The following is a 24543-nucleotide window of genomic DNA, read 5'->3' as shown; positions in this document are numbered from 1 at the left end:
GATGCTTGTACGTCACTGAAGAGCAAATGGCGTTACCAGATACAAACAGAAGCTTCCACCAACAGTAACTGGAAGAACATAGACCTCTTCCTGAGTTTAAAGAGAACATTCTCGAGAACAGACCACAAGTCAACGATTAATGCAAGTACCTGGGAGACTGGGGTAGAAGGATCAACAGGGGTTTGAGGCCAGCGTAAGTGACAGAAATCCTGTGGGGAAAAAAATTCCAAATGCGTAGAAATGAAACACTGCCCTTAAACAAATAACTGTTCAAAACCGAAAACTTAAAAATCTTTTTAGATAAATCAAAACGCAGACACAGCATGCCACACCTGCGTGCCACAGTGGAGACAGTACTAACAGGAAAGAGGGTAGCAGCAATTCCTACAGCAAAAGAAGAGACATCGTCAAACAAAGCAATTTTTTACCACAAAGAACGTAAAAAGGAAGTGGAACAACTAAGCCCAAACTAAACAGATGGGAGAGATAAAAATTACGATAGAAATAAATTCAGTAGTAAATAGAAAAGCAATTTAAAAACCAATGAAACTGAGAGTTGATTTTAAAATATATCAACAGAATTGAAGATTCTTAGACAATGATGGGGGAAAAGCTGTGTGACTGACAGAAAATTTGGTGGGGGAGGATTCTCCTAAAATAAATAAAATCTGAAATGAAAGAGAACACAACTGGTAATACAGAAACAGAAGAGACTTTAAGACACTGCCATGAACAGCTAAATACAAAACACACTACAAAGGTTAGTTATAAAGAAGCAGAAAATCCAAAATCTTGTAGTTAATATAGAAATCCAACCATTGATAACTAATAAAGAAATTTTTGAACAACTAAAGTCCAGAAGTTCTATAAAACATTTAAATAAGATGCAAATTTTCAAAGTCTTTCAAAAGTTGTTGAAGAAGGAACAATCAGATTGCATTTTATGAGATCAGCATTACCCAGTCCTGAAGTCAGACAAGGGCCTTATAAGGAAAGAAACATGAGCTAGTGGACTGTTGGTATTGATGCGAAAATTCTGACAAAATACTAGCAAACTGTCTTTGGCAGTATAATAAAAATATCACATCTCACATATTCGTTACTGAGATTGAATTTACTCCTGGAATTCAAGGATGGTTCAACCTAAGAGAACGAATCAATGTAATACAAAATAAAACACACACACACACACACACACACACACACACACACACACATCACAATAAATAATCAATAAAGGCATTTGAGAAAACTTTATACTTCTCATAGGTAACTGCAAAAAGTAAACAAGCTACGAATGGAAAGAAATTTTCTCAACATAATGAAAGCCAAGTATGAAAAACCCCATGTACAACAATATGGCCAATGGGGAGAAGCTGGGATCTTACTTCTAGGTTGGTAGAGAATGTGTGTGAACTGTCTACCAGACAAGGGATGAGTACCTGAAACATACCAAGAACATCTACAACTCAGAAATAACGACAGTGAAAGCCAATTTAAAAGTGGGTAAAAAGTTTGAGTGGTCATTTGCCCAAAGAAAATACTGAGTAGAAAACAGGTAATTGAAACATCACTGACCATCATGAAAATGCAAATTGGTGGGTGAGGGGGTCTGTTACCTATCTGGTTGCTCTTTTCATATAATAATGAGATACCTTTGAAGCCTAAACTTTCTCTTCTTTTTCCAGAATATATTTAAGGTCATTAACTCTAGAGATATTTCTCCTGAAATGGAGCCAAAATCTGCAGCCATCAAGAGAGATCAGAAAATTTTACATGACTTACTTGGAAAAAAAATCAATATTAAGACATTTTAAAAGTTTGATTTTGGGGACCCCAATGGAGGAGTTAGAGAAAAGACTGAAGCAGCTGAAGGGGTTTGCAACCCCATAGGAAGAACAACAATATCAACCAACCAGACACCACCAGAGCTCCCAGGGACTAAACCACCAACCAATGAGTACACATGGAGGGACCCATGGCTCCAGCCACATATGTAGCAGAGGATGGCGTTGTCTGGTACCAATAGGAGGAAGAGTCCTTGTTCCTGTGAAGGCTCGTTTCCCCAGTGTAGAGTAATGCCAGGGTGTTTAGGTTGGAGTGAGTGGGTGGGAGTGGGAGCACACTCATAGAACCTGGGGGAGGGGGAGGGGTATGGGAGAGGAGGAAAGGAGATAATATTTGAAATGTAAATACACAAAATATCCAAGAAAAATAAGATTTAAAAAAAAGTTGGGATAAAAAATATTGTGCAGGGGTTGGGAATTTAGCTCAGTGGTAGAGCACTTGCCTAGCAAGTGCAAGGCCCTGAGTTCGGTCCGCAGCTCCGAAAAAAAAAAAAAAAAAGAAAAAAAATATTGTGCAATAAAAATATATCATCGATTACATGTAACCAAAACTGAAAAAAAAAATAAAAAGTTTGATTTTTCTCCATCTGTTGGATGACGTTTACTTTCAAAAGCTGACATAGGCTTATGTTTCATTTGATTTGGGGAGGTAAATGACCATGAGCAAAATCCGAATTCAAAGAAGACAGAAACTCCTTGAAACTTCAGTTGACAAAAGAAAATGATGCCTTTGTAGGAACTTTTCTTGTGCTTAAAGTATTTGTCTAAAGATTGGTGTTGGACAAGGGCTAAGAATGGTTCTCTCTCTCTCTCTCTCTCTCTCTCTCTCTCTCTCTCTCACACACACACACACACACACACACACACACACACACACACAGAGAGAGAGACAGACATTTCAACGAAACCAAAGGCACACTTTGTAGCTTACATCAAACGTTTCTTCAGTCACAGATTGGGTTATTTACTGATAATGGTCCAGTCCTTCTAAACCCTTCCAACTGTTTTCTGATGACTTTAGACTTGGCCACCCAATGTGATTTAGTCAACAGCATGTGAGCTAAGCCACAAGTGAGGGGACCCTGACACGTGTGTGTAGTTGGCTTGCTTCCTCCTCAGTTGCAGCTCTCCAACACCGACCTTCTTCCTCTCCCTTCTTCGTCCCTAGGTCTCAGCAGGCCACAGAATCAAAACTGAGTCAATCTATCCAGCTGTTCTCAGTCTCCCCACGGCCACACAGATCCCTGACCAGACCCCGACAGAACTAAGGCAGAAGATAAATATGTGATACCATAAGCCACCAAGACTTTGGAATTATCTTCATGGCAGATGTGGTTAATACATCCTCTATTTGATTTCCTTGCTGCCAAGACTTTTCGAGTTTTAGTCTCAAATATCACACAAATATTTTTGCGATGAGGTTGCTTCTTCTGTTTAGAAGGCCGGATTCCATATTCAGCTACACAGTAACCAGGGGCTATATTAAAACTTTGGTTATCAGTTCTACTTTGGAAGTTGAGTAACTTCATATGATTTTCTCAAAAGAAACGTCAGTGTACAGAAGAGCTAGTCTAGTTCAGTGAGGAGACAAACCCGGCTGCTAATCTCAGTAGTGGCAGTTTTATATCAAGTTGCCAGGATAAAGGCCACCCATGCAACCACACCACAGAGCCCTGAATGATCTCGAGGGGACGTCCATTCCCAGGGGGATGTAGCATCCTTGGTAGCCACTGTTAAACCAAGTACACAGAGAGAGAGAGATGTACTGAGACCCCACCAAAGTCATGCAAATAGCATTTCATAGGCAGAGGCCTATGAAAATGGACTCCAGTACTCAAACTGGAGCTTCTGGCTTTGGAAAGGCCATTTCTCCTAAACGCAGATAATAGCACACACTTCTAAGGAACAAGTGGATGAAGGAACAGAGGACCGTCTGAAGGCCTCGACGGTTACACACAACTCAGAGTGCAAACACTTCGAAAGCCTGAAGAAAGGAATGCCATTGAGCATTGAACGCTAAGCCACATGTTCAAAAGGCATTATTCCAGCTGAGGATGTAGCTCAGCGGAGGCGAGCAGGCTGAACACTTACAGAGGCTCCACATGTGCAGAGGACCATCCACTGAGCTCTGAAGCATGGTCAGTCTAAAGAGCTAACACCCCTAAAACCAAACCTACTCTCCAGCCCCAGAAGCCACAGCAGCGAAGGCAATGACGAAGTAATAAAAGTACACAGCCCAGGGGTAGGAAAGGGGGCCTATAAAGACAGCCTAAAACATTAATTTCTATTAGAATAGAGTATCAGTCTAAGAACAAAGGTCTCATCAACTCATCAACTAACCACCAACCCCCCGCCCAGCTACTTCTTGAACCTAAAGTGTGCGAAGGAGTTCAGTTTCTCAAAGGCCTTTCTTCCATGGAGACACATTTAACATTGTGGTTTTAAAGCTTAGGACACCACAAGTATATCCTCCCTGTGAGGCCCAGCAAAGGGCACATGGACCAATCACATCTGGTTAAAAACATACAAACAAACAAGCAAACAAAAACATAACTTTGTCATTGCCTGTACTGTTGTTCTGTGAACCTTTAACTGTGTACACACCTCGATAGGTAGCACCTAGACTCATGGAGAAACATAGTCGGTTACCGCCACTCTCTCTTCTCCATGGCCAGTGCTAATTTCCGTTGACCTTAATACCATCGGTTAGTTCCATGTCTTAAAAACAATAAACAAACAAGCGAGCAAACAAAAATTTCCTCCATGTAAATACAATCATGTCCCTTTTTTTTTTTTTTTTTTTTTTGGCTTCTGCATTCTTTTGTCTCTTCTACTGAGAGGAATCAGGCATGAAGTCAAATACAGGGCAAAGTGTTGGAGACTATTTCTTGAACACAGAACTGGCTTTTTAAAAATGCTATATTATTTACCCCTTAAGAATTTTACTCGTGTATACAACAGACGTTTCCCATGTCCACCTCCATTCTCCCTGCTCCAACTCATCTTAAGTGTTTCCTCATGACTCCGCCCAATTTAATGTCCTCTATAAAAATGTTAACTATAATCCACTGAGTCCTGTTAGTGATGACCATAGGACACTGAAGGATGGGTCAAACCCCAGACTATACCTTAAAGAACCCGTATTCTCCACCCTCGGCAGCATCAACAGTCAATAATTAATTCCCAAGCTACAAGGAAAGCCTCAAGGGTTACCCCCCAACCCCCACCACCACTGCTAAACGTTCACTGGCCTGATCTTGTCAGGTCTTATACAGGCCACCATGGCTGCTCTGATATTACCACAGAGTTCCAATCATGTCTAGAAGACACTGCTTTGTCCCTGTTCTCCACAACCTCTGGCTCATACAGTCCTTCAGCCCCTCCTTGTGGGTGTGGGGTACAGTATAGATGTCCTGTTTGTGGGTGAACACTCCACCATTTGTTCTCAGTATTTCGGACCTGTGGCGAGTCTCACGGTGCTCACTATAAAGAAGCACACAGTTGGGTTATCATACTTAGGCCACACCTCACAGGTTCATTTTACTATAAATGTCGAATGAATTCAAATCCTTGCTTATGACAGCTGTTTGAAGGGCCTACTTCCACACTCTGGTGGTCTTTTTGCCTTTGTAAAATCCTTTGTTTAAAAAGAAATGTAGGCCAAGAGATGGTGGCTCACAAGTTTAATCCTGGTCCTTTGGAGACAGAGGCTTTCTCTTGAGTTCTAGGTCAGCCTGATCTACAGAAGGAGCGCCAAGACACCCAGGTAGCTAGGCCTACATGGTGAAAGAAAGCAGGGTGGGGAGAAGGAAGGAAGGAAGGAAGGAAGGAAGGAGGGAGGGAGGAAGGGAGGAAGGGAGGAAGGGAGGAAGGGAGGGAGGAAGGAAGATCTTCTCTGTTTTCTGCCTTCTGGTCTTTTTCTGAGGGGATTTTTGCATTTATGGTTTCTTTTGCAGAGACGTACTTAGAATACTTTCAACAAAACATGCCCAAAGACAAACACGGCCATGTGTCAAGTCAACACTAACAACCTTTTCCACCTTCGTTCTATTTGCTTCCTCTCTTTCTTCACATGCAGATGTAAGGCGAGCCTGTGAATGCAGGCTCACATAAACACTCATTTGTGGCTGACATTTTTGAAGGTAAATTATAGTCATCACACGTATCATCTCCATAGCTCCGATAAGAATTCCTTACAAATAACAAGGTTCGCATCACTGAACTTCTAGCCTCACAGTTAAGAAAGCAGGCACGGATTCCTTGTTATTTAATTTATACCTCACGCATCGAGTTACACCGCTACTCCTCCGAGCCGTGTCTCCGCCTACACTCACCACCCCAGTGTGGGACCCAGCAAAGGGCATGTTCTTCTGTCTCTGGGCCTCTCAGTTTCAAAGGGTCCCCCATTTAGTAAATTTAATAAAGAATGTCTGCCTTCAGAAAAGATCGTATCTGACTTCTTACGGGATATTCCATGTACTAAACTTCTTCATTTTCCCCACAATGTCTACTTCTACAATGGATGTTACATCTCGAAGTTTAGGACGGGCATTGGAGATGTAGCATCGGTCACTTGGTAGGTAGGTAGACAGGTGACAGATAGTTAGATAGATGGATAGATGGATGGATGGATGGATGGATGGAGGGATAGATGGATGGATAGATACATAGACAGACAGACAGACAGATGATATGTAGTCAGACAGATGGCAGGAATAGAGATAGTAGCTGTCATTCACATGCATTTCTATGCCACGCACACCTTATAAGCAGTGTTGCACGCCCACAGAAGGCAAATACTCTCATCCCTCAAAATCTACAAAGGTTCCATGGAAGGACCAATACCAAAATCCTTAAGAAGTTTAAGTATCATGAGATGGTAGAGTACCCACGTGCAACCTATGCAAAGTCTTGTGTATAATTTAAATTATTTCTAGGACACTTACTATCTCTAATACATTTAAATGGCATGTAAATCGTGGATGCTCTGTATTATTTAGGGAGCCATTAACAAGAAATAGGTCTGTATATGTTTGAGAAAAACGTAACCATCATAGGCCTATGATACAACACAGGCAAGAGACAACAGAATGCTGTCTAATGTGGTCCAGGTAAAGCCACAGACTCAGAAGGCATGTATGTGGAAGAATATCATAATACTCCAACCAGGAGAAGAACATGTCAGTCGTGTGGAAGAAGCTACCATTCCTCTCCACCCCAAACACCTCTTGAATTGTAATGGGATCTGGAAATGTCCCCTGTCACTTGATTTTGTGCTCCCAGCCACACTGCAGCACATGCCCTCAGGATCTACTGGGATCTTCTGCACCCAAGCTCTGCTCTGTTAACTGCACTGTCCTATTACACCGGTGTAAATCCCATGTCTGTGATGGCCTTGCTCTAGATAAATACTAAGCCAATGTACTTTTTCTGTTCCACCCCACACTGCTTTTTGTTAAGTCAGTGTGGAAACACAGACCCCAATTGCCGCTAGGCTCACTGGTAAGCCATTTTTTTATTTTAAAACATACATAGCTAATGAGTCTTATCAAAGAGCAACTCCCACTGTCTGTGTGTACACTGGCATAAATGCCCATCACACAATGTTACACATGGGCATCCTCCTTAAGCTTTCGCTAATATATCCTCAAGAGATGTGTGAGTGTGTGTGTGTGGTGTGTGTGACTCTGTGTGTGTGCGAGAAATGTGTGAGTGTGTGTGACATGTGTGTATGTGAGTGGGAGTGTGTGTGATATGTGTGAGTGTGTGTAAGATATGTGTGAATGTGTGATGTATGTGTGTGAGTGTGTGTGTATGTGTGTGATGTGTGTGTGATGTGTGTGTGAGTGTGTGTGTGGTGTGTGTGACTGTGTGTGTGAGAAATGTGTGTGTGATATGTGTGAGTGTGTGTGTGATATGCGTGAGTGTGTGTGAGAGATATGTATGAATGTGTATGTGTGTGAGTGTGTGTGTGAGTGTGTGTGTGATATGTGTGTGTGAGTGTGTGTGATATGTGTGAGTGTGTGTGAGATATGTGTGAATGTGTGATGTATGTGTGTGAGAGTGTGTGTGTGTGGTGTGTATGTACACGGGTAGCCTGCTGAGGATGGGGAGCATGTTTATGCCACCATATGCCTCTTCTGGGCATCCCAGCAAGCACAGCCCCAGCTGATCACAAGCACATGTTTTTCCATTGAGGACAGAATGAGACGTGGGCATAGGAGGACAGGAGCGTCCCTTCAGCTTACACTTCTGACGGGATAGACACAGACAATGCTCTGCTTCTCAAACCGTTTGATAATTCCCATTCTCCATCAGGACCAGGCTCTGAAGTTCACGCCTACATCCCAGCATCTTCCCTTCAACAGACTCTGGGCAGATGGTGTAGGCGGGCCAGCTCGCCTTTTCTAAAGCGATGTAGGAAATAACAGAAGGCAGCCTCGTCAGTGCTATGCTGGCTGGCTCCAGTGCCTGATCGTGTTGGAAGGTATTGCCTGGAAGTCGTTCTGAGAAAAAAAAAATCTGATTCTCTCAAATCAAGATGGATTCCCAGCAGCAGATTTTCCTCCCACGCTCCCTGGATTCCTCTCAGAGAAACAGCCCACCTTCCACTGCTGGAAGTGACAAAGCTTCTTCTGAAGAATGTCTGGTGAGCAGTCCCTAGAAGTTCCAGAACACTCTTAGACACCTCTACAACCCAGCCACATTGCCCTGTGACCTTCGCAGAGGTCACTGTATCGGAGAGACCTAGTTTAGCTGCAGGAAGTCAACAGGAAATGGATTTCATCATTTGAGAAACACAACCTTCCCTTGAAATCCCTCTGGAACTGGTCTCGTCCACGGGTCCTTTCATGACGCCCTGAGACAGAGATGCCCTTTGCTTTTGTTCACTGGTCACTTGGAAGCCACAACCAAACATGTGCCCCAAGTCTCCCTGTTCCCTTCACGTGTGTACAGTGTCTGTCCAGTGGTGCCACCACTGATTGCTCCGTTTAAAACCACGGTCCTCTTCTCCCACCCTTACATTCTCTCTCCTGACTTTGCCTTCTCTCTGGTATCAACCGTGTACACCAACACCGGAAGTAGTTTGTGGGTTGATGTCTTTATGTATTTCTTTGTATCATTGTCTTCCTCACTAGAGTAGAAACAGGGAGTCCGTAGATTTGATTCTTCACTGTATCAACCACTGCTAAGAGCCGTGACCCACAAGAAGCAGAACAGTCTTACTTCTTACATGTTAAATGAAAGCTCGGACTCCTGGGGTGGACACCGTCATCAGATCCATGGACCCAAACAGAACGATGGACATCTTAAGAGCGTGCTAAGGGCTGGACTATTCCTAGCTGGTGGAAGGGACACTGGACTGGAATCCAGCCAGGCAGATTTCTAAGAATTCTGTAGACCAAGTCTACATGAATGAAAGGGAGAGGTCCAGGAGTCTAATCCACAAAGATCCAAATTCCCAGAGTAATAAGGGGGTTCTCAGCCTTGTCTGGGGGCCATCTGCCAAGCTCGTGGAACCAACAATATAACGAAGTCATAATAGCAATGTTTGTGACCAACGTTTATCTATTTCCCAATTAACATGCCAAGGTATCACTACTTCAATCACATCAATTACAGTCTTTTATTTTTTCATAATTTTTATATTGACTCTATGAGAATGTTGAGCCCACAACTGGTAAAGACCAGAGACAGAAATACCAACACAGACATGGAGGGTGCTCTACTAAAGCCTCCAAAAGCAAGGAATGAGTACAGGTAAGGGAGCAAGGAGTCCTCTGCTCTTCCATTAGGACTGGGCCTCCCCGTGGTGGGTTTCAAGCATGGGCAGGGGTTTTCGAGGCAAAGAAAACATAGATAAATTTCCAAGCAAAATAAATGACTCAGCCGTGGACTGTATGTAACCTGTAATCTGAACTAAAGCTTTTCTTCCCCCAAGTTGCTTTTCAACAGTATTTTATCACATCATTGGAAAAGCAGTGTGTGTGTGTATGTGTGTATAGGTGGCGACAGTGTGTTTGTGTGTTAATGGTGTGTCTGTGTATGTTCGTGTGCATCTGTGTGTGTCTGTGTGTGTGGTGTATGTATGGGGTGTGTGTATATATATGTGTGTGTGTGTGTGTGTGTGTGTCTGTGTGTGGCATATATATGTGGGGGGTTATGTATGTTTATATGTATCTGTATGTGTATGTGTGGTATATGTGTGAGGTGTGTGTGTCTTTTTGTATAGTGTATGCATGGGGTATGCATGTGCATGTGTATGTATGTATCTATGTATGTGTGTGTGCACGTGTGTGTTTGTGTGTATGTGTCTGTGTGTATGTGTGTGTGTGTGTGCTGTATGCATGGGGTATGTGTGTGTTCGTATATGTGTCTCTGTGTGTTTGTGTGTATGTGTCTGTGTGTATGTGTGTGTGTGTGGTGTATGCATGTGGTATGTGTGTGTACGTATATGTGTCTCTGTGTGTCTGTGTGTGGTGTATATATGTAGGGGGGTTATGTGTATGTATATATGTAGCTGTATGTGCATGTGTGTGTGGTATATGTGTCAGGTGTGTGTGTGTGTGCGGTATATGTATGGGGTGTGTGTATATGTATGTGTGTCTCTGTGTGTCTGTGTGTAGTGTATATATGTGGGGTGTTATATGTATGTATATATATGTGTGTGTGTGTGTGTGTGTGTGTCTTTGTGTGTGGTTTATGTATGGGGTATGTATCTGTGTGTGTGCATATGTGTGTGTGTCTGTGTGTGTGTGTGTGTGTGTGTGTGTGTGTTGCAATGGTTACTATGTGGCCCAAGTGTGACCCAGTACAGTGGGTCTTCAGGGTCATTGGAATCTTGAGATAAATGGTGCCAAGTGGGAGCTGTGTATAGCTGTGTGTTGCTTTGACCTTAAGGAGGGCAGGAATTAGAGCAGAGGGCTAGAAATGGGATCAGGAGAGCCTAACAGTCAACCGGCCAATGAGTGATTAAGATCTATGTCCCCTTGGGTTAGAGTGGGTCTAAGGAGAAGACAGGAAAGGCTTAAGATCTAATTGATTACTATACACATTAGCATGGGCCCATGGAAAGAGATACATACCAAGTTTCTGATAAATCTTTAAGTATGCCACCCAATTTAAAACCACTAAAAATAGGCTGCAAATTAATTTGTCTGTTTCAAAGTTACATGCCAGATGTCTTATTCGTCATAAATGGTAGTATTTGCCGAAATAAATGTTTAACAGGAAGCAATTAGCAAAGTGGCCATACTTTAAAAGTTTAATTTGCTGTTAAGAGGGTTTTGCAATAACAACTTGGAAAACAATCTCGAATCACACAATTCAATTTTCCAAATGGATTATTTTGCGACTAGATGAAGAAACGGTTGAAATTCCATCTAGAGTTTCAAGGGGAGATTCACTCAATTGGATATTTAAAGGCATATTCCCTTGACAGACGCAGATGCATGTGGTGGAATTACCCAATTAGTGGGCACTGCCTGGGAATATTCAATCCTGTCCTGGTGAGCTGGTCTGAAGCCATTTAGGCCAACAAGGACCCAGCTTCTGATTCCGCCTGTTTTCTGTTTGTGGTCATTTACAGTTGATGATTTATTTATGTTCACCAAGTGAAAGCGAGACCACGGCCCGAAAGGCATTTCTCTGCCTTGCCTTTGTTGGCTGAATCCTAATTATTTTTTCCCTTGTGGGACCGAATGAATTAAGTGAGCAATTCACTTTGAGTATGCAAATTGCAAATCTCTGCAGAAGCCTCGAATTACTTCATTCTTAGAAGAAAGAAAAAATGGAGGCCGTTATCTTGCTGAAAACTAAGAGGCATAGACCCCTTCTGCTTTTGTAGGTCATCTTCAGAATGAACGAGGTATGAAAATTGTCCCTTCCTGAGCTCACCGCATGCCCTGAAGTATTACTGAGTAACCCACTAAATTAAATTATAGTTATCACTATCGCATAATTATAGTGCTTCAAGTTTTAGGGTACCCTTATAAACATTTCTATTTTTAAAAAATTCAATAGAGTTTTATATAATGCATTCTGAAACTTTTAACTTGAACACACGGCCTTTTCTATAAAAATAAGAATGGTTGAGAGACAGAGATGGTGGTTAGAGGGGAGCCCACACATCAAGGCACGCTTAAGCTGAATGCCAAGTCCTGAGAGGAGAGCTTTGTCTCCACTCTCCAGTCTATGCTCAGGGCCTCCGAGCGCAGCGGTTTTGGGTGAACATTTTCTAAAACACTTCTGAAGAAAGAGCAAGTCTAGACAGTTGCAGCCCAAACCCTGCATTAGTGGGTTTCTGTCTCTCTAAAAATATCCCTGCACCCTTGGTCATTTAAAACAAGCTGGACTCGTGCCTGGAGTTTGAACTGTCTCCCCAAGAGCGGTTGTTATTTGCACAAGTAAGACAACAGGAATAAATCCATTTTGTTCTGTGTCTTTCTTTTGATGGAGGTGTCTGAACGGAAGAGTGTGGCCTCTGAGGCTGGTAGAAGAGATTCTGGGCCACAGGATACCTGCATGAGCCTGCCTGTGCCATCCCAGGTAACCTATCCATTGATGAGTGGAGGAGTGGGCACATTTTTCATACCAACAGAGACACAAGTACTTTTATGAGGATTAAATTCTTCATGAGGATTGGTTATCGATGAAATGTCAGAAACACTCCTGTGCATAAATTTTTGAGGGAATCCTTGTGGAGTAAGAGTAATTTGTACTCTGGGGGCAGTTTTATTTAGGAATACTCTTAAGTTACTAGCAGGGAAATGGGGGCTAGTAACTGATGCTACCAAACCACTTATGCCACGAGCCGAAATATTCTATCACAGAAATTGTCTCTACAACTTACACACAGATCATAATGAGACCTGGGTTCAGAGTCTCCTTACATGCATGTGCATGTGCAGTGAATGATTCTACTCCCTAAGAAAACACGATCTCTCGATACATGAGAACGTGCTTCTGAATGTTGCGTAGAGCAAAAGGTCTGAAAAGTATTTATTAACCTACTAACCATTTTATACAGACAGAGACCAGGGTCTGACGTCAGATTTTGTTTCCTGTCTTAGTATTCAAACTTTTGAAATGTATTTCAATCCTTGAAATGTATTTCAAGGAAGATGTGAGATCTTATAAGCATCATAATGTATAGCCTCGGGAACTGTGAGGACTGAAGAGGTGAAGCAGCCTCTCCCAGCACACTGTCATGAGCTGAGCCACAGTGGTCAGTGTGTCGGGGTCTCCACGCAGAGTGGGCCCAGAAGACTAACTTGTCATGGAGCCAGGAGAGTCATATGGGAGGATCGGACAAGGCAGAGATTGAGAGAGATGACCACTTTTTGCTACATGGACCAGGAAAGGCGATGGGATGGTGTGGGGTCAGGTAGGAGTCTGTGCAGAAGGAAGACTGCAGACTTGGCCACAGGCTAGATTCGGAGGGGTGTGATGGTTTGTCTATGCTTGGCCCAGGGAGTGGCACTATTAAGAAGTGTAGTCCTGTTGGAGTAGGTGTGTCACTGTGGGTGTGGGCTTTAAGACCCTCATCCTAGCTGCCTGGAAGCCAGTCTTCTCCTGTCTGCCTCCAGAACAAGATATAGAAAGCTCAGCTCCTCCAGTGCCATGTCTGCCTGGATGCCGCCATGCTCCCACCACGGTAATAGTGAACGGGACCTCTGAACCTGTGAGCCAGCCCCAACTAGATGTTGTTCTTTATGAGAGTTGCCTTGGTCATGGTGTCTGTTCATAGCAGTGAAACCCTGACTGAGACAAAGGGGCAAGGGGAGAGTCCAGGATGCTTCACTGGCCTCTGCTATGAATAGCTACATAATTCTACATGTCAAACCACAAGCCTGGAAACCACAGACCAGAATCGTGCTTAAGTGGAAAGAGAGTTAACTCTGTTTTGAGCATGCATGGGGGTTGGGGGTGGGGTGGGAGAATCAGTATGTGCTCCATAAGTAAAATAGAGAGCTGTATCCCAGACAAATCCCTCTCCCTACTTTCCCTACAGCCTGAGCTGTGGGTCTGGCTGGGCTTACAGCTGGAGAGAACGTCTACACATAAGGATAATTCAATGTATGGAGTTGTGAAGTCACGCTCTCTTGAACGAGAGGAGTCTTCCAGAATATGACCTGGTGGGTGATCTCCTGGTGAACAGAGTACAACTTCAATGGGTACATCTAAGCTTTGAAAGGAAGGGCTGGGATATGTTCTGAGACTTGGGAAAGGCAGATTGCAGCCAGCTACATCAAAAGAGGCAGGGTTTAGAGAAAGGAAAACTAAATAAAAAATAAAATAAAATAAAATCGTTACCACAGATGAATTCTGACCCAGATATATACACATAGATGAGAGGGCATGGGAACAGAGTACAGAGAGGGAAGAAGGAAGAGGGAGGGAGGAAAATAGAGAATGAGGGAGGAGAGGGGGGGAGATGGAGGGAAAGAGAAAGAGAGAAAGAGCGAGATTAGATTAGATTAGATTAGATTAGATTAGATTAGATTAGATTAGATTAGATTAGAGATTGTAGAGAAGGAGTCATTTTTAGGGCATTGGCCAGTGGCTCACTATGAAGAAACTAGAATCCCGTTTCCTTAAAAACTAAGCACAGCCTGACATGGATCCTGGGAAACCCGAGTGGTTTCTGGCAAGCACGAGTCAGTAACGAAGGATGGAGGCAGAACAGGAAGCCTAATGGGGCCTGGTGACATGGCAGAAGCCATAGCGGCGGGATTAGAAGGGTGTGTGTGTGTGTGTGTGTGTGTGTGTGTGTGTGTGTGTGTGTGTTGCTGCTCACTGCTGTCAGCATTAGCGGGCCGGGTGGACATTGAAAAATGAGGGCGTGTGTACAAGCACCGTGTTCCTGGTGGTTTTCGTCAGAATGGGATTATTTGTTCTAGGAAATGCTCAGAATAAAAGGAGAGGAGGAGACCATAGGGTAAAAGCACAGGAGGGGGTGGAAAAGGGAGGGAGAGGGGAAGGAAGGAGGAAAGAAAGGGAGATGAGGAGGGGAGGGGGAAGGAGGGAAGGAAGGAAGGAAAGATGGGGGAGGGAAGGGGAAGGAGAGAGGGAAGGAAGGAAAGAAGGAAGGAAGGAGGGAGGGAAGGAGGGAAGGAAGGAAAGATGGGGGAGGGAAGGGGAAGGAGAGAGGAGGGGAAAGAAGGCAAGAGGGGGAAGGGAGGAAGTGGGGGAAGTAGAAGGAAGGAGGAAAGAAAGATGGGGAAGAGGAGGGGAAGGAAGAAAGGAAGGGGAAAAGAGAGGAGGGGAAAGAAGGCAGAAGAGGAGGAAGGGAGGGAGTGGGTGGAGGAGAAGGAAGGAGAAAAGAAAGAAAAAGAGATGTGGGAGGGGGGAAGGGAGTAATTATCAGCTACACAAGCAATGCACCCCATGATAGTCACAGGCAAAGCCAGGGCAGAACCCAGGCCACCCAATCAAGCAGCTGAGCCGTCCCCTCCACCCTGGGTGTGCCCAGATTCCCACCTATTCCCCACAAAGCAAAGCAAGTTATGAAACCCCGAACCTCCTGGTCCATGCCAGCCAATTGCCTTCCTGAATGAACACAGGGAGTCTGCATTTCAGAGGAAGGGCAGGGATGACTAAAGCCATTGGAGTCCTCACGTCACCAAAATTAAGGTTAATCAGTTTCACGGCATCCCTGACAGTTCAGGGTGCTCAAGGAGAGGAACGTTAGGAAGGGGGCTAAGAAGTAAAAAATGTTTTTTTCCCTTTTGCATCTTGAATTTATATATTTATTTTCCATTTCCCCCCCCCAGGAGAGATAACACCTTTAACTGAGTGCTCGGTGAAACATGCACAAATTTTTAAAATTCTACAGTCAACTTTTACGTTAAAACTCCAGAAAGGATTCGGATGCACTCCTACCAGAAGGATGTGTCCTCAGACACCATGGCTCTGTTGATCAAAGAGCACAGTACTCATTTCCCAACGTCTTTCAGAAATCTCTTTGTATTGGAGTAAATTCAGAAATCTGGTCACAGCGTGCTACTTATAACCTTGGTGTTTTATTATCAAGATTCATAAATTACACAGCATTTAGATAAAAAAAAAAGCACATCTCGGAATTACTTCTGTGCCCCCAAGGGATTAATATTAAACACATCAGATTTGAGAGAGTAAAGAGAAGGAATAGAAGTCTGTAGCTCGTCAAGGGCTTGGAGGCTTAATGGGGATAATTCCTCCTTAGTGCTAGGGCTTTGAACTTTGGTTAATGATGATTACAGATGAAAGGGAACCCAGCATACTGAGTTCCCCAAAGATCTGCATTTTAAATCATAAGCCAGCAGGTAGAAACCCAAAGTAGGGCAAGCCAGCATGGCCTCAGCATCCCATTCAGTCAAAGGGGCCCTTCAGCCCACGCAGGTATAGAGCTTGAATCTGTCCTAAACTTCCTCTAAGATATCCAAGTCCTGGCACTTTCAGGTCCGATCACCAGGACCAATGTCTTCCAAATCAAAATTCCTTTTCCTGGTTTCAGATGGCTCCTTGAAAATTCTGTTCTTAATCCTTAGGAAGTACTAAGTCGTCTCTTCTGTCCTAGGTACTTGTAATTAGTAGAGACTCCCACATCCGCTCACACACGGCCTGTTAGATTTGTGGAGGTTTTGGTGAATGTGGGAGAAGGAGACACTGGAGAGACCAGGTGAGAGCATCTACAGTAATAAGTGCTAGGGAAAATGAGAGACCAGAAGGGAGCAGCTTAATAGGTTCCACTATAAATAAAATAGCTAAGGAAAAGTATTACCTACGGAGGAACTTGAGGAGTCACTGAACTAAGAAGTGTGGTGCTTGCCCAAGAGTAACAGAGTCCCAAGAAAAGGGAAAGACAAGGGTGGCAGTGTGGAAAGACACTGGGGTTCCAGGAGCCCCAGAGCAGGGTGAGAAGAGACCGAACGCTAAGCTAGGAGGTTGCACAGGCAGTGGGGACTCAGATGCCGAGGTCCCACAAACCACCGTGAGGATTTGCCTGAGGGGAGTGAGGTCACATCAACTCCAGTCACTAGCAAGAGGCAGTCCAGCCGCCTGCTCCCCAGAGGTGTCAGGAGGGTCTGTGGGAAGTACCTGGAGTCTACACACACTTCAAACACACAGTCTTCACCGGGAGCTGATGGACAGGAAGGGCAAGTCCTACAAGGCAGTCCTCACTTCTCTTCCCTTCTGTTGGGTGCATTCATACCTTCCAGGAATTACAAACTCCATGTTCTCTTGTGTTTTCCCATACCCCAGAAGGTAGTATAAGGGCTCGTGAAGAGTGAATTATTTCTGGAAATACTTTGAGCTTTATACAGAGGTGCATGGGTGGCCACACACGATGATCTTACAGTAAAGACTTGTAAGGCAGGAGGCTGGGTGAGGTTCTGAAGAGAAGAGATCGCTAGGTAACAGACGCTGAATGGTTTGAAGGTCTGTGGGTTGTCTTAGTTAGGGTCTTATTGCTGTGAACAGACTCCATGACCAATGTAAGTTTTACAAAGGACAAAATTTAACTGGGGCTGGCTTACAGTTTAGAGGTTGAGTCCATTATCATCAAAAGCAGGATCATGGCAGCGTCACAGCATCCAGGCAGGCATGGTGCAGGAGGAGCTGAGTTCTACATCTTCACCCAAAGGAAGCCAGGAGCAGACAACGTCCCCCAGGCAGCTAGGAGCTAACCACCCCCACAGTGACACACCTCCTCCAACAAGGCCACATTTTCTATTAGTGTCACTCCCTGGGCCAAGCATATGCCCACAGTGGGAGTGCATACCTCTTAATCAACATCTTGTAAAACCAGGAATTGAAGTTGCAGATCTCTGATCATGGTCAACTCAAGGGGAGCTTGCCTCATCTCTGACCCTGGGCAGAGACATGACTTCAGAGTGAAGGGGACCGTCACCACAGTACTGTCTATTGAAGGCTTAATCATAAAAGGCAAAAGCGTACTGTTGTGTCTCCCTTAAGAGTTGGTCCATATGAGCTGCCAATCTAATCCCCTGTGGAGGAGAGCATCCGCAGGGGAACTCCAACTGTCCTGGATGCTTCAGGAATAGTACAAACCCTGCGTACAACATAGGTCATCCTGGTCCCCCTGGCCATTGTCTGCTAGTACCCCTTGAGACCGTCTCACCTTACTCTGTAATAGACCATGTCTGTCTTCTGCAATATACATTGACTCATTTGAATTCTTTCCACAAAGGTCACAAGGACCTGGGAGATGAGGGGAGAGCAGAGAGATGCCCATGACCAGCTGAGGATGACCACACTTTTAACAGAGATCTCAACTCTATATCATTTGTACAACTTATGAACCAAATACAGCTTTGGGTCTTTGAAGCTACCTTGGAAGGTAAGGCTTCCCAAGCAAGTGGATCAAGTCACGCCTTAGCATTGTTTTCTGGAGAAACTAATATACAACCCCTGAATGCACTTGACTGGGTACCGGTCCTGTAGAACGGGGTCAGAGGGCTCGGCTTTAGAGCTTATACTAGGGTCTGGTGACACACGACTGTTTCCCATCACTGCCTGAACATGCACAAGGAAGGCACCACAGGGCCTGTGGGAGAACAGCACGAAAAAGAGAGCCAGGTTTCTGTGCTGACGAGTCTCTACTGGTTTCACACAAAATTCTAAACGGCAAAGAGGCCCAGACCCAGTTTTCTAAGTTCCCGTGGATGGTTCCACACCATGAACATATGGGGTAGCATTCAATGGATTTAGTGTATAAGATATGTGGATATATATAGTGGATATATATATGGTTGATATATATATGATTGATATATATATGGTTGATATATATATGGATGGTGATGCGTGCTGGGTGACATAGGGGCATTGGACAGGGAAACTGGGGGTGGGTATTTTCAGAACACGTCCAATAATGCAATAATGTGAGAATCCTGAGGGCTCATGAGAAAACCCTAAGAGAACAAGCCAACAGCGTTGTGACCTCGGTTTCTTCAAAGCCCAGAATTGTTCTTGGGAATGTGTCTTCATGCCCCTCCCAGGTGTAATGGGTAGGAGGGGTTTTACTTTAACTGTTGTGATTCATACGCCTCTATGGGAAGCCACGATTTCCCACGCGTGACTTGTCATTGCAATTGAACACTTTACTCATATGACTCTCCTGAATCCTCAGAGTGTAAATTGTCTGATGCTCTGAATAAAGCTGGCTCTTGCGTGAGACCTCAGTCTGCCTCATTTTCAGGCCCCTCTCTCCCAGGTTCATGCCGCCATTAGAGCACTAAACAGATAGGACCCTGTTTCATCGGCTGTAAGCACAAAATCAATGAGAACAAAGAAAATCATTTTAAAAGACCAAAAAACCACAGGAACATCTTTAAAAACAGAGTGTCGAGTAAATACATTGCATTAAAGATATTTTGCTCACATAAACATGGCAACGATCTTTGTCAGTAATTAGGGTGTGCTTTCTCAGTAAGTTCTAGCTACCTCCTACCAAGCCAATGCCTAAGAAGTACAGCGCTGGTTCTTACCTTGTGGTAACACCTGAAGTACGCAGCCCGTTCATCTGAGAACTTCTCCAGTCTCTTTGGACCCTTGCTGGAAGCTTTCTTGAACACTAACCAGCATCGCTGATAAATCTAGAAGGAAATGCAACATTGTTTCAACATCCCGGAACTCCACTGCCGCTGACATTTGCGTTTCAAATTTTTCCTTTCAGTGTTTTTGCCTGTGAAATATTCACACACACGGAAACGCATGTTGATTTGAGAAGGTAAGAAGAGTGTGGGGGTGGGGGTAGGAGGTGGGGGCAGAGGAATGGGCAAACTATATACTTCCGAAAATTACTAGAATCAAAACAAGTATATGAGGTCCAATTTCTCCATGTTTTGATACGGGATCTCTATTATATTTCAGTGAAAAGTTCCGGAAATAAAAATCCTCTAGGGCCTGGCAGATGGATAAAGCGTCTCTCTTGCTACTGTCTAGATCTCGACGTACACCATCCCTCTGCCTGTCCCAGTGACTTGATGTGCATTTCAGGTTGCCGCATTTCAGGTGGGATAAAGAGATAAATCTGCTCTTTCTTGAAGCTTAGGTCAGGATATAGGATCTAAGAGTGTCTGGCGCCACTGGACAGATAGTAGGTCGTTATCATTTATAGAAACAAAAATTAGAAAGGACTCAGTCTTCCCAATGAGTGGCAAAGATACTTTGTTTCTTCTGTTGTGGATACTTTAGCCCACTTTAAGCATGGAGACAGCTAGACGGTGCTAAAGCTAAGCATGGTGGCCTCTAGGAAGGAGCCTAAACCGTCATGGTGTCAACGTGCTTCCAAGTGCTTACAGTGATAGATCTGGGTTTCTCTGCAGTCAGCGGCAGTGTAAGACTTGTAACCAGTCAAAGGCAAAGGATAAGAGACTATTGCGTTCCCAGCCCTAACAAGCCATCTGTATCAATTGTCCTACCCCCACAAGGCTCCGGCAACATCGTAGAAGAGGGGGGTAGAAAGACTGTCAGAGATAGAACATGGGAAGATTGCTGTCAAGTGCTGTCCCCTGGACACGACATGGCTACTCACAAGACCTGCCCAAGATCTAGCCAGCAAGACCTGTCAACAGTCTCACTTACAGCAGTAACTGGGTTCAGAGAGTTACAAAAATGAGTAACATGAAAGTTGGAGGAGGGATATCCTGCAGGGTGTCATGGGAAATGGGAGGGGTGGGGAATAGATATGGTCAAGGTACATTATATACACATATGAAATGGTCACGGGATAAAAGATATCCAAAATGAAGGCAGCGGTAGTATTCATGGAAGTGTGGTACATACTATGGCATGTGATATACACGTCTCATATGCAATGCATGTTATAAGAAAGTGCATCATCAATGTATAGGCATGATACATGATGTTTAATAGCAAATTATGCCACATTTGTAATATGCACACAATCTAGGGGCATTTGGCCTTGGTAGCTCACTCGAACCAAGTGTCAGGGGACCTTCCAATGGCATGGAAAATGTGACATGTTACAGGAGTAACAAAATAAAAGCTTGACGTCACGATCGTCATAATACTAAAATGCTTGAAAAAAGACAAAGGAAACATCAGGTTGTTAATGATATTTTCTGGGGGGTTCACAAGAATAGGTCTGGGGGTTTTATTTGCTTAATAAAATTTAATGTGATGAATTAAATAGATTAGTAGGATGAATTGATCAGAATTAAATAAAATATAAATGGAACTTATATTTTAATGTATGCATGTTGGTACAGGTGTGCAAATTGTGGAAGCCTCATGGAAACCTTTGGTGTTAGGCACTTTCTTTGAGACTCACAAATTCTGCTAGATTGGAGAGTCAATGAGTCTCGGAACCTTCCTGCCTCTGCCTCCCAACACTGTAATTACAAACACACACGTGAACACAGGATATGAAGAGTCTGCTTAAGTAACACACCTCTAATGTTCAGGAAACGGTCACCTCACAATTGACAGCTAGGCTGGGGAGGGAGTTGATTTCGGTACCTTTGCAGAGCTTGGGCTTGGCTGCCTGGGCCACTCTCGTCCCCCCAACCTCAGGATTTCATTATTCCTTAGATACCCAGAAGAATTAATACAGCCCACGTCAGTTCTCTCTGCTCTCATCTTGCAGACTCACTGTCTCTTCCAAGGAATATAAGATCTCGAAGAAGACAAATTGGAACAGCAACTTAGTAGAGTCAAATAACCTCTCAAGGAATGGCAAACGAATATCCACAGTGGGAGAGAGAGAAGGGAGAGAGTACAGGCAGGGAGAGGTTCTCCTATCGACTTCCGTGTTAAAACACGAACTTTATACAGGAAATAACTGAAAACAGGCTTGCAAATACAAGCATAAGCTTCTGAAAATATTTTCAGTGCACGCATATGATTACATACCACACGCGTGCTGTGTCTTCAGAGGACGGAGGGGGACACTGAACACCCTGGAGCTGGAGTTACAGGCGCTTGTGAGCCATATTTCCAGCTCAAAACTTTTACAAAACTCTAGTTCTTGGGGAGCCCGGTCTGTGCAGAGAGCTTGATGTCAGAAGCCCAGAGCACAGCAAGATGTATGACTGGACTTTGTCCGATTTAAAACTGTTTGCTCCGTGGAAAGGCCTGTTTAAAGGACAAGACACGAGCTGGAGACGGAGAGCAAATATACCATGCCATTGACGAAGGACCGAGTCTGGAAAAGATCCACAATTCACTCATCAACCAGAGAGCGGCCTGTGATCTAGCGATACAAAGACGAAAGCCAAATGACCAGAAGACATATAAGAATGTCATCAGAGTAGATATTCAGGACGCTCGGGGGCACATCGGATGCTATCCATGTCTATATGAACGGAGGATGTGTGAGCTGCAAGTACAATAGGCCATCACAGCACAGCCATGGGACGGAGTAAGAGGATGATGATGGTGGTGACGATGACAATGACAACAACAGTAACACACAATGAAGATGTCGCCATCAAATCCTCAGCACAGCGTGAAGACTTTGCTTCAGCAACACACTGCTGATGTTTAAAATGGGTTAGAAATGGCCACTCTGTAAAAGAAGGTGGTGTTGTCTTTAAAAGCTCTAAATAATGCATGGCCAACACCTGCACTCTTACTGCACTATTCATTCACTCTGTGTGTGGGTGTGTGGGTGTGGGTGTGGTTTCAGGCACCCATGTGCGCATGCCCCCGACACACATGCACATATGTGCCAGGGTACATATGTGGAAATCAAGGGACAGCTTGTGAGCGTTGGTTCTCTCCTCCACTGTGTAGGCTCCAGGAATTGAACTCAGGTCATTAAGCAAGTCAACAGTTGCCTTTACCCCTGAGACACATTGCCAACTCTTTAAAAAAAATAGAAAAATTAAAATAAATAAAAAAGAATTGCCCGGGTGGTTTGAATAGGGTCGTCCCCATTGACTCATGTGTTTGAATGCTTGGCCACAGGGAGTGGTACTGTTACAAGGCCTGGCCTTGCTTGAGGAGGTGTGGCTTGTTTGAGTGGGTGTGGCCTTGTTTGGGTAGGTGTGGCTTGTTTGAGTGGGCGTGGCCTTGTCGAGTGGATGTGGCTTGTTTGAGTGGGCGTGGCCTTGTTGGAGGAAGTATGTCACAGGCTTTGAGGACTCCTATCCTCAGGCTCCGCCCAGTGCAGATGACAGTGTCCTCCCGGGTGCCTGCATCAAGATGTAGAGCTGCAACCAACCTTAAAGCTGCTTCCTGATACCAACAATATTAATACTTTACACTCAGCTGCAAACCCAAACCCCATGCATTCTAGGCAAATGTCCTACCGGCAGGCTACTTCTCTAACCATAACCTTGACACAACAAAATTACAGAGCTAGGGAGTCACTGGGATGGTTGTTGGTGACAGACACAAGAGGTGAGGGGAAACAGGAGTGGCTCCGTGGGGCTCTGGTCGTAAGGAAACATTCTGTAATTCGATTGGATCCATGTCAGCACTTTGTTCATATTTCTCTGAATTTTGAGAGGAGTTTATTTCCATGGAAACTAGGTAAAGGGTAAAGGATCCTTGTGCAGTATAAATCTACAATTAAATGTACATCTATGGTTAGGTCAAGAATAAATGCTAAAAACCACACCTTTGATCCCAGCACTTGAGAGGCAGAGGCAGGCAGATCTCTATGAGTTCAAGGCCAACCTGGCCTACATAGGGAGTTCTGGGCCAACAGGGCTACAGAGTGAGACCCTGGGTCAAAACCAAACGTTTGATTGTTAAATGGACAGTGTAAGAATATTTATGGCCTGATCTAAATCTAATGGCTGTTGTCTATATTTCTTCTCCAATCTTCCCCTCCCCTCCCCCACATCCTCTATTTCTGGTCATTAAATCACAGTCTAATAAAATACTAAATAACCATAAGAAGACAAGGTAAAAGGACAGGTAAGATTTGGGCACAGAAGTCCTCTCCAGGGTGGAGAGCCATGCACGGAAATTAGCATTCTGAACTGTCGGCAGGAAGTCCTATCAACATCCACTTCTGTCTGAAGAGCAGATGAGTCCACTGCCCCCTACAATTGCACGGCCACCGAGGACTGCAATTCCATCGGCAACAACGCCTGTCTCTCGCTCATTCAGATCAAGTGTGTGCAGGGGCTCCCTACTGTCTTCCTATTATTGGGAACCTCCTGGGTTTTTGCACACGCCTCTGAAATGCACTCAGAAACTGGACATTCTAGAGGGCATGTAAAAATCTAAATGAATGAATGAATGAATGAATGAATGAATGAGTGCTCCTGCTGCAAGAAAAAGATACTTTCAGTAAGAGGGACGTTTTCAATTTCCTGAGTGTGTCTCTGCTTTTCAGACACACTATTTTTTTTTTAAACGGGAGCACTTTTAACTTTGGATATCTGTTCATTTTCTTCTCGGTCGGACCAGAATTTGCTTGGCTCTCTCCCAAAGACTGTTGCATGCATGCAAACAGACCCATCAGTTTCAGCTCATCTGGAGAGAGTGCCATCTTCGGCCCCTTGGTGTGAAGGTTGGGGGGACTTTTGTTTCTCACTCTGTGCACCCCTCTCTTCATTTTACTAAACACTAAAAGGCACAAAAGTACAGCATTATAGCAATATAGCAGCACCAGTGACGCCCCATAAGTCATACACAGGGGAGGGAGGAGCAGCTCAGAGACTAAAGAGCCTTTGCTCTCTTATGGAGTCAGTTCCCAGCCCACCTCGAA

General features: G+C 44.3%; 1 protein-coding gene across 3 annotated transcripts in view; it reads right to left on the bottom strand.

Moving 5' to 3' along the window:
- The window catches only part of Dok5 (docking protein 5), a 136689-nt gene that overhangs the window by 50945 nt on the left and 61201 nt on the right, over positions 1-24543 (bottom strand). For all 3 annotated transcript variants that reach the window (XM_087653994.1, NM_001109344.2, XM_087653995.1), the window contains exon 2: positions 19343-19450. In XM_087653994.1, coding sequence (XP_087510120.1) covers positions 19343-19450 — 108 coding nt within the window. The remainder of the gene's footprint in view (positions 1-19342; positions 19451-24543) is intronic.

The sequence above is a fragment of the Rattus norvegicus genome, chromosome 3 (assembly GCF_021556685.1).
Source record: "Rattus norvegicus strain SHRSP/BbbUtx chromosome 3, alternate assembly SHRSP_T2T, whole genome shotgun sequence".
NCBI classification, from domain to species: domain Eukaryota; kingdom Metazoa; phylum Chordata; class Mammalia; order Rodentia; family Muridae; genus Rattus; species Rattus norvegicus.
This window is presented reverse-complemented; position numbering and strand designations above follow the sequence as displayed.